The sequence below is a fragment of the Ipomoea nil genome, unplaced genomic scaffold, assembly GCF_001879475.1.
Source record: "Ipomoea nil cultivar Tokyo-kokei standard unplaced genomic scaffold, Asagao_1.1 scaffold0804, whole genome shotgun sequence".
Classification (NCBI taxonomy): domain Eukaryota; kingdom Viridiplantae; phylum Streptophyta; class Magnoliopsida; order Solanales; family Convolvulaceae; genus Ipomoea; species Ipomoea nil.
The window spans coordinates 702,504-713,319 of NW_017617232.1; the positions used below are offsets into that span (position 1 = coordinate 702,504).

Sequence of the window (10,816 nt, forward strand, 5' to 3'; positions counted from 1 at the left end):
AATAACAACATTTTAATTCATCAAAGTACTAGCATTAATTCACACTCTGTAAATATACCCCTTTCTATATATTAATGAAAATTTAATGGCGTACGAGTAATTGTGTTTACAACTCAATAAAATTAGAAATGCGGCCATAAATAAGTTGCACTATACTAAATTTACTCTCATAAGTTGTTTAGATTAGATTTAGAAATGAAAATAATTTATACATAGAAAATTAAAATAAAAAATAGTTTTGTTGTATTTATAAAAAAGTGATAATTTCATGAAATATGTTTTAATTGGCCAAATGTCTCTAAATAGTTATACATTTGTGCTCAGATGTTACCTCTGTGACTCTCATTAAGAAAGGCCACAAGATCAAATCTAGGTGGTAGAGTATTGCAATTAATCTTTGAGTTGCAACAAATAAATCAGAGAAAGTGTAGAATAAATACTACACTGTAATAAGTCAATAATACTCAAAAAAAAAAAAAAAAAAAAAAAAAAAAAAAACAAAAACAAAACAAAACAAAATCAAATACGCAATAAATAAGCCATTTAAGTTTTCTTGGAGAGGAAGAGTGTTGCTTCCCTCATCCTTTTCTTGGATAGGAAGACAGTCCAGATTGATCTCTTCGTTTTTTCTTGGGGAAGAGGTTAAGAATCATTCATAACATCAAATTTTTTTATATTATCGTTACATTTACACGCAAAAAGTAACAAATAGCATGGGCAGCGTAAGTTGACCGCTCCAAAATAATCATCTAGTCTACTATGTTAGTTGGAAAAGTCTACTCAAAATGGTCCCACTAATACGAAAAATACAAACTCCAATTTCTTACTTTCAATTTTTACTTTCTCAAACAATTCTTAAACACATTTTATGAGATCCACATAAAAAAAAATATCTAATCTTTATTTATCATACCATAAAGTAAAAGTGAGGAAATAGAATTTGTAAGTACATGTAGGAGAACTCCACTAGTATAAATATATGTACTCACCACTCCTAAACCATCATACTCGATCAACACTTTGACTAATATAGAACACAGAGAGAGTGAGAGAGAGATGGAATTTGCAGCGGCGGCAAGTGAAAAGCATGAGATAGTGATAATCGGTGGTGGCATTTGTGGACTTGCCACAGCCCTTGCTCTTCACAGGTACCATTACAACTTACCTATATATATTTGTGTATTATTAAGCTCACAGATACCATAAATATGAAAATTTTGTATCTTATTCGGACTCAAATCTATGACCTGAATCAATAGTATTTGTTAGAATCAAATGCTTAATTACCATTTTGCGAAAAGCTATAGCTCGTAGAGAATATGCAACTTTATTTCTTTATACTGTCACACATTTTCGAGAGCCAAGGTGCTGGACTTGACCCTCACTACTGGAAATTATTGAATTTTCGACCACCTAAAAGTGATCTTAAATCAAGTTGAAAGCAAAAAGTGGTCGGAAATAGCAACAAGGGTTTTTCCGGATACCAAAAGTGGTCGAAACAAGGCTTTCAACTTGATTTAAGATCACTTTCAGGTGGTCGGAAATTTCAGAATTTCCAGTAGTGCCTTTACCGGCCTCTATCCAACGATCCACTTAGCCACATGGTGTTGGACTTGGCCCTTACCGGCCTCCGCCCAACAATCTCTCCTAACACCAGCCAGTCTATACTACTCTTACTGGGTCTTGAATCTGTGACCTGACTCTGATACCACTTGTTAGAGCAAGCGCTTATCACTATACCAAAAACTATAACTCGCAACTTTATTTTCTTATAGACCAACATCACATTTTCGAGAGATAGTGTGCTGGACTTGACATTTATCTGGCCTCCATCCAACATATATCATAACAACTATACAAAATAATTTGTACATAATTAGATTATCTATCATACCCTTAATTTCTAGCATTTTAAAGGTGTTGCACATATTGTTTCATATTGGAACTTGTATTTGAGATGTATGATATGTACAGGAAAGGATTGAAAAGTATAGTGTTAGAAAGATCAGAAACACTTCGAGCATATGGAGGAGGAATTGGGCTGTTGCCCAACGCATGGCGAGCACTTGATCAACTTGGTGTTGGGTCCCGGCTAAGAAGCATGGCTGTTCTTCTGCAGGGGTGAGTAGTGATTATTGATTAACCACTTGCGATATGTATATATGGTCAAATCATTTATTGCATAATTTATAATAATGTGTATGTAGTGTTGTACGTCCATATATACAACAATTACTCCCATTACCTGTGGGGCCCAATTGTTATACAGTAGACCATGATCTATAGTGCTAAGCGGATTATGATTGTCAAATGAAACTGTAGTAAAATTAAAATGATACTTTAGTGTTGTCAATATTAAACTAGTGTGTGAAAAATGAAACTAAAAAAATTCAACAACGTATATTGTCAAATGAAGTTGTAGTATAATTAAAATGATACTTTAATGTTGTTAAAATTAAACTAGTGCATCAAAAATGAAACTAAAATCTAGAGTCATACAATAACATATATTGTCAAATAAACGTGGAGTGTAATTAAAATAATATTTTAGCGTTATTATAATTAAACTAGTGTGTGGGGAAAATAAAACTACAAAATAGAGCTCGTACAATAATTTTATAATTTAAATTGCCAAATGAAACTGTAGTATCTAGAATTAAAATGATACTTTGGTATTGTTATAATGAAACTAGTGTATGTGGAAAATAAAACTGAAGAACAGAGAAATATTGTCAAATGAAAAGTGTAATTAGAATAATACTTACTGGGCAAATTATGTTGTGAACCGTGTCCACCTTGCAAGCTGCATGCACACGGTTTCAAAACTGTTCAGAATTATAAATATATAGTTCAAAAATTATGAATATATAGTTCTAGAATTATGATCATAGAGTTGTGAACATAATTATGAACACATAGTTCTGTAATTATGAATATAGAGATTCAATAATTGTGAATATGATGTTCAAAAATTATGAACATAATGTTCTGTAATTGTGAATATAGACTTCAATAATTATGAGTATGAAGTTAAAAAATTATGAATATATAGCTTTATAATTATGAACACATAGTTCAGTAATTATGAACATAAAACCGTGTCCACTTTGCATGGTGGACACGGTTCCACAGCATAACGTTTGTACTTCCTTTATGCACCACATTACTACATGGACCATGGTCCGCAGTAAAATTTGCAAGGCCAAGCCTCGTATATATAGGCTTTGCCTGTTTAGTTTAAATGTTTAATAGACTTTGAAATGAGCCTAAGCCTAATCTTTTAACTTAACAAGTCAGGCCTAACTGAGCCTTAATTAGGCCAGGTCACAGGCCAATCGTTATGCCATGGAACCGTGTTCACCATCCATGGTGAACACGGTCCCAATCGGTAACGGTGCCTACGGGCACCATTATCTTCCACCAATCTTTTTTTTTTTTAATTAACAACACGACTTTTGTTCTTCATATTCACATTTTGCGGTTTCACTTCCTCTTCGCGCAAGTTTCTTCAACACTCATAAATTATAAATGTGCAGACATGGATTTATGAATGTGTAGTTTTGAAATTATGAATTTTCTTTTATGAGATTATGAATTTTCTGTTATGAAATTATGAATTTTCTGTTATGAGATTATGAATTTTCTGTTATGAGATTATGAATATACAGAAAATTCATAATTACATAACTGTAAATTCATAATCTCATAACAGAAAATTCATAATTTAATAAATGTAAATTCATAATCTGAACATAGAATGCAAAACGCCGTTAACAGCACATTAACTAAATTATTATTATTTTCGGTAAAAATGATGCGGTTTTGGACCGTGTTCACCAAGCATGATGAACACGTTTCCACGACATAATTTGTGGTCACAGGCTCCTCTCTTCAAAGAGGTCTGACCTATTACCATCCTTTTGTTGGGTAAAAAGGTGGAAAATCCCAAAAAATAATAATTCTACAATATTATATGGGAAAAGCAGAAAACTGGGAAGGAAAAGCTGGAGTGTCTGGATATAGGTTTAGCACGAGTTCGAACACAAAGTTCTTTTCCTTAAAATCTTATTTGCTACCTCCCACAAGTGCTAGGAGCGTTATAGCCTAGGTTTCCCAGGATAAAACGTGCTACGATTCTTTGTTTAAGCACCTAAACAAAGAACCCGACAAACAAAGCAAGAGCAAGAACACTGCTAGGTAAAGAAGAGAGTAGAAGCAGAAGTTTTGAAGCAAAAACTGTATTGGAATTCCTTTGTTTCTCACTGTGTAAAATGCTTCTGTCCTACCTCTCTTTATATAGGGATGTTGGAGGGATATCATTCAACATGGCCATTAAATTGGTATTAAAACCAATTGTGTAACACCTGTAACAGTCACCCACTAAGTAGGATTAAACTCAGGTTTAAAATTGGAATTAAAACAGTGTTAATTCCAGTAACAGATGAGTTTAATCTTCTGTGGAGCATCCGGAAAGCCAGCCAATTTCCGGATGACATTCCTGCCCGCAAATTGGAATTAAAACAGTGTTAATTCCAGTAACAGATGAGTTTAATCTTCTGTGGAGCATCCGGAAAGCCAGCCAATTTCCGGATGACATTCCTGCCCGCAAGTGCCAGCGCACGCGAGCTCGATCTCTACAGTGTTAATTCCAGTAACAGATGAGTTTAATCTTCTGTGGAGCATCCGGAAAGCCAGCCAATTTCCGGATGACATTCCTGCCCGCAAGTGCCAGCGCACGCGAGCTCGATCTCTTCTAGCTGGATTTTGATTTGCACCCCCACCCCCGCGCAAGAGAGAGCCTCTATGCTATACAATTCTACAAGGTTCAAAAGAGCTCTTGTATATAAGGGGGGCAAATCTTGTTTCCAAACCAATGTGGGACAAAGTCCACTATTTCCCTTCATTTCCCAACTCAAATGGGTCTACTTTGAGAATCAATATCTCATTCACCCATTATCCGTTTTGAGTGTACAATATATCAATCTCTTCGTCTCACTACGAAGAACCCGAATCCACTTTGACCCGACCCAAATCGGAAGTGGACCCCACTGATAATTGTACCACAAAATAGCCACTTAATATGCCATTTTAAGCTAATTTTTCCAACACCTTTAACTATAAATATATGTTTGAATTTTATGATATTGTTTCACATTTTTTAAAAATTAATGTTATGTTAATACAGTATTTCTTATTAATGCAGGGGACGTGATATCTTGATTGACGAAAATAAAGAACGAAAGATAGAACATGTGTAAGTTTGATATGCATTCACATTTTAATTTTCATGTTTACTAATTGAGAGTGGAATAAATTATTTAAATTTGTAAACATAAAAATTTTAAACAATCATTGTCACTAAGGTGTTTAAAAGGGAAAAAATAACGGAATATGTAATAAAATATTACATTTAATATTCACTACTGGAAATTATGGAATTTCCGACCACCTGAAAGTGATCTTAAATCAAGTTGAAAGCCTTGTTCCGACCACTTTTGGTATTCGGAAAAACCTTTGTTGCTATTTCCGACCACATTTTGGACTTTTTGGTATCAACTTAATTTAAGATCATTTTCAGGTGGTCGGAAATTCCATAATTTCCAGTAGTGATTAGATCTATAAGTCCACTTATCAATTTTTATATACTAAATTAATTATGTGTGTGGTGGTGATTATGGATAGGACTGGAGAGTCACGTTGCTTGCAAAGGAGTGATCTTATCACAACGTTGGCTGACGAATTACCGATTGGGACTATACGCCTTGGTTCTGAGGTTGTCTCCATTGACCTTGACTCTATTACTAAAACGCCACGCCTTTTGCTCACTTGTGGGAGCTACATTGATGCAGAGGTATTTTTTCAGATATTTAATTTTATTTTGTTTGTTCAATTATTATAATTATTAGCTATAGTTTTAGTATGCTGATAAATATTTGATTTTGTCAATTGGTGTCAAAGTCGGTCACTAAAATATAATTTTTTAGTTTATGTTTTTAAATTAAATTTGTTGGTTACATATTAAAGCTTGATGAGTTTATGAATGACAGATTGTGATAGGGTGTGAAGGAGGGAGGTCAAAAGTGGCAGAGTTGCTAGGGTTGAAGGCGTCAAGGGCATTTGATGTTGGTGTAATTAGGGGCCTCACCACCTACCCAAATGCTCATTCAATGCCACATGAATTACACCAAATTAGAAAAGGAGAAATTGGGGTTGGAATGCTTCCAATTACTAAACACTTGATCCATTGGTTTGTGGCCCTTCCAACGCACTTATTATCAGGTATAAATTAATTCTTCACTAATTTGTTACTAAAACCTTCAATCATTGATGAATTTGAATAGACAATTGATACAAGACCTCACTTTTCTGATTATAATCTAATGTGATTGATAGGTGATAAGTTCCCACATGATCCAAAACACATCAAACAGATGGCTCTAGAGTTAATAAAGGACTTTCCTTCAAACATATACGAAACAATAGAATTGTCGGACCTGGATTCTATGTCCGCCACGCACTTGAGGTATCGTGCACCATGGGACTTGCTCCTTGGGACCATGCGTAAAGGGACAGTTACTGTCGCGGGGGACGCAATGCACGTGATGGGCCCTTTCATAGGGCAAGGTGGCGCCTCCGGGCTAGAAGATGCGGTCGTGTTGGGGAGATGCCTCAGCATGGCAATGAGTGGGATTGAAGGCAACAACAAGAAGGAAAAGATTGCGAAAATCGAAGCCGGGTTAGATCAATATGTGAAGGAAAGGAGAATGCGGGTTTTGGGATTGTCTACTATCACTTATCTCATTGGTATCATTGTGGGGAGCCCATCCCCACTCGTAAAGATTGTTGCTGGCTTTATCTTAGTTATTCTATTTAGGGATAGAGCATCCCATGTTCATTTTGATTGTGGTAAGCTCTAATGGGTATATATTACCTCAAATACTGTCTACTAAATCACTAAGTTAAGCTTGTGTGGACTTAATGCGTATATCTTAATGGATGGCCTAGGTGTACTACAATATAATATTATAAAATTAATACTGTGACATGTATTAAAGTTTTGATAAAAATTCTAGATAGATGTCTTGTTAAAGGATTGTACATCAATCCTGAGAGGTGGCTTGGTCCCTATATTTTGAGTTCTCAACCTACTAAAACACAAAGAGCCAATAACGCCTCCACTGAGGCTCGAAATCACAATCTTCCAAATGGAAGTCCAACCCGGATACCATTAGACCACATAGTCCTGGTTTTTGAGTTGATTAACTAGTTGTGTTATATGTTGTATTTCAAGCATGTTTTATTAGTTATTAGATTGTGTATTGTAGCATTATAGTTTTGTACTTCCCACTTTCTCATATCAATAATAATTTTTACCCTTACATATAAACTAGCATTTTGTACACGCGATGCGCGAAAATTCATGCACAATATTAACACATTGATAAATATAAATAATTAAAAATTATTGTTCAAATTATATATGCAAATAATATACGTATTATATAAGCACACATGTGATTTATCATTCATAGAAATTTAATTAAAATATAATCGACAATTAAATTAATTATATAATGATTTTAATAAAATGATAATTAAATAATAGAAAAAATATATGATGAATATACGTGTATGGTAATAATGATGGAGTCATAAATGTTAGAATTAAATAGTAATAACGAAGTTATAATGATATAAGTATAGTTTTGTCTAACAAAAATGTAGTAGCAACACTTTTGTACAATAAAATTAAAATGTACAACATTTAAAGTAAAATGTATACATTTTTTAGAATACAAAATATGGACATAAATATAAAGATATAACTTGGATTGAGACTTATTATGTTTTTAGATTAAATTATAAGAAAATACTATGTAGATCTCCCATCTTCTACAACCAAACTTTATTCTCTCATTCTTAAATTTTTTTATGTGTGAGGATCTACACATGATAAAAATAGTTTATCATTGTTTGTTACATTATGAAGTAAAAGTAAGAGAGTAAAATTTGAAAATATAAATAGGACTCTAAACTAATGTTTGGAGATATCATAGAAACTTCCTTCATTTTAATTTTAATTTTTTTGGGATTATATCCATTATAATTGCAATTAGTTGTCAGACTTTCATACAATTTACATTACGCATTATCTAATTGGATTGACATGCACACGATAAATTTTTACATGATCCGAAATATTGTGCGAATGAAATAATGTCCAATGATTATTTTTAAATAAGTACTTTAAAGTATATTAATGTAAGATTAAATAGGAGATGTTCTTACATAAGTAATTAAATATTGAATTTTTTTATTTAAATAAGTAATTCAAAGTATAATGCAAGATAATATAGGAGAGATTAATTATAGTTGTCACTAAAATAATATCTGTAATTTTTTAATAACACTAGTCTAAATACTTAGTCTAAAAATGATAGTCTAAATAAATACTACTATTGGTTTGAATTTCTCTAAGTCTTCTTAATTTTTTAAATGCAAGAAAATATTTTTCAAGGTTCATTATTTATAATCTTTGATGTTTAAAGAACTTTGAATGCTATGTAACTATTTAGTAGGGCTAATTATTAGACCAAATTTTATATTGTATTTTTTAATACATTCTTACATATTCGTAGTATATGTTTAACATAAACTCTGATTGGAATGTGGTTCAAACCTAAGATCTTTCTTATAGAAATCAATGAGTAAGGTAAGAATAAGAAATAGTTAACGGATTATTCCATTACTAAAGTTTATACTAATATAATAGAGGGTAAAGAAGGAAAATCATAAAAAAAATATCAAAATAATCTGAACCATTCATTTTATTAAATAATTTGACGGGCATTTTTTAGTTCTCATTATAAGCCTAACTTTATTGGCTCTTATTAGTACTGTGTGTGTGCATGTGTTGGACAATATGAGAACAAGTCCTTAGGAGAAAACTAAAAATCAATCAACTTTACATTTAAAAAATTGGATTGACTAGATCTAATTTAAAAAAAAAAAAAAAAAAAAAAAAAAACGCAGCAACATTTTCGTAGAACGCAAGGATATTGAATAGCTATACATTCACATTGAGAAGTAATTAGCTGATATTTTTACCAAACCTTTAAATGAGGTGAGATTTAAATAGTCGAAATATGCTCTAGGGATGTGTCTACTACCATAAAATCAAGAGTGACAAGAGCACTACCAAGTAAAATAAAAACTTTGTTTTACTTTTACTACTAATAATGTATATATTTTTCCTTTTGGTCAATGTTACATGTAAATGCAATAACTCCTAAAGTTTAAATTTTTGTCTTGTTGAGCATATAATATATATAAACATAAATGTGTAATTCAACTATCAGCTTAGATTTTTAGTTGAGATGGAGCACATGCTTCAATTTGGTATCAGAGTCATGCCAAAGGTCATGGGTCTCCACGTCACTTGATTAAAATTATTAAAGAATATTTGTATGCGAATTGCATGTTCAAATTATAGGTGGAGATTTATATTTTCATATGTATTTTGTGTCAAATCACATAGCTCGCATGTTTGTGTTAAAATACATACTTACACGCATTCATGTATATATACAAAGCATGTTAGACAAACTGTATGTTATAAAGCATCCCACTGTGCATATATACATTATTATTAATTACAAGCAATCTGCATATAAGGGTCAATACTTGTTATGTGATTATCCATCATTGTTCATGATATGCAAGATAAAGGTTCTAATTCTATTGTCTCCCCAACACTTATTTACCCCATAAGAAGCAAGAACCTTCCTCCTAATTACTTACAATATTTTCCTCAAAATCTGATTTTCGCTATTTGAATAATTGTTATATGATTTATAACCTTCCTGAATTTATATGACAATTGTTTAGTTATGCCACGATGTTGACTACGTGAATTTATTTGTTAATCATGCACTAGTTTAACATGTTGAATAATACGTATATGTGTTGCATGATTCCATAGGACTAGTTATTATTTAAGATTTGAAATATGCTCACATGCCTTCATACTCTATGTCTATAGACTTAAAAACTACATATCTAGCATAATTACGACTATATACATATAGGCATGCCAACTTGGATGTTCCACATATAACATAATTGTTAATTATTATACCTGTTAAGCTTGTTATTTTGTAACTGTGAGTATTTGGCATAGTCTGTTTAGCACAATGATTAGGTATAGATCCTATATATATGGCATTTTGGCTCACGACATGCTACACAACGTATTAAATATTTGCATCCATTCGTAAATATGGTTCGCCTGCGTTGATATATGTGCATATGTGCTTTATAATAATTATGTGGCTATCCGAATCTTCACCCGCATGGTATTTACCTCTTATTTAGGTATATAAATAATTATATGTTCGGTGCAAGTTGTGATCCTAAATGTTAAACCATTATAAACTATTTAGACAATGAACATGCCGTGGGTAAGACTTCTATGTCATGTGTTATTCATCCATAAAATTAACATAATGTGAGTTGCATATTCATAACCTTATTATTTGGTGCATTTTGCTAGCACAATAGTTAGGCTTAAACCTAGTATATTTATATGTGCATATGTATATATTTCTCATATAATATTTTCCTTATGTACTACTATATTGATTCAGGCTCTTTATGCCCATAATGATTTCTAAGCTTCGGGGACGAAGCTCCTTGTAAGGGGGGGGGAGGGTGTAACATCCCGTATTACGGCCTTCAATCCCGGATTAATTATTTAATTAATTCTGTTAATAATAATTAAAAATGGTTTAATTTGGTTAGGATTCCCTCTAATTAA

At 32.3% G+C, this 10,816-nt stretch overlaps 1 protein-coding gene across 2 annotated transcripts; it reads left to right on the plus strand.

The window, feature by feature from the left end:
• Positions 1-1,009: 1,009 nt before the first annotated feature.
• Positions 1,010-6,963, plus strand: LOC109177311 (3-hydroxybenzoate 6-hydroxylase-like). 2 transcript variants are annotated; one of them, XM_019326625.1, is made up of 6 exons: positions 1,010-1,148; positions 1,975-2,121; positions 5,204-5,254; positions 5,683-5,851; positions 6,048-6,279; positions 6,394-6,963. In XM_019326625.1, the coding sequence occupies exons 1-6, from the start codon at positions 1,057-1,059 to the stop codon at positions 6,915-6,917; spliced, it is 1,215 nt and encodes a 404-aa protein (XP_019182170.1). In that variant the 5' UTR covers positions 1,010-1,056; the 3' UTR covers positions 6,918-6,963. The 2 variants fall into 2 exon arrangements, with proteins under 2 accessions (XP_019182170.1, XP_019182171.1); XM_019326626.1 differs by having other exon boundaries at positions 5,683-5,773.
• The last annotated feature ends 3,853 nt before the right edge of the window (positions 6,964-10,816 follow it).

Bases quoted from the DNA above. Each gene is read 5' to 3' on its own strand.
- LOC109177311 (XM_019326625.1), top strand. From the start codon at position 1,057: ATGGAATTTGCAGCGGCGGCAAGTGAAAAGCATGAGATAGTGATAATC. The intron at 2,122-5,203 runs GTGAGTAGTGAT...TTATTAATGCAG, and splicing joins ATGGCTGTTCTTCTGCAGGG to GGGACGTGATATCTTGATTG. The intron at 5,852-6,047 runs GTATTTTTTCAG...TATGAATGACAG, and splicing joins GGAGCTACATTGATGCAGAG to ATTGTGATAGGGTGTGAAGG.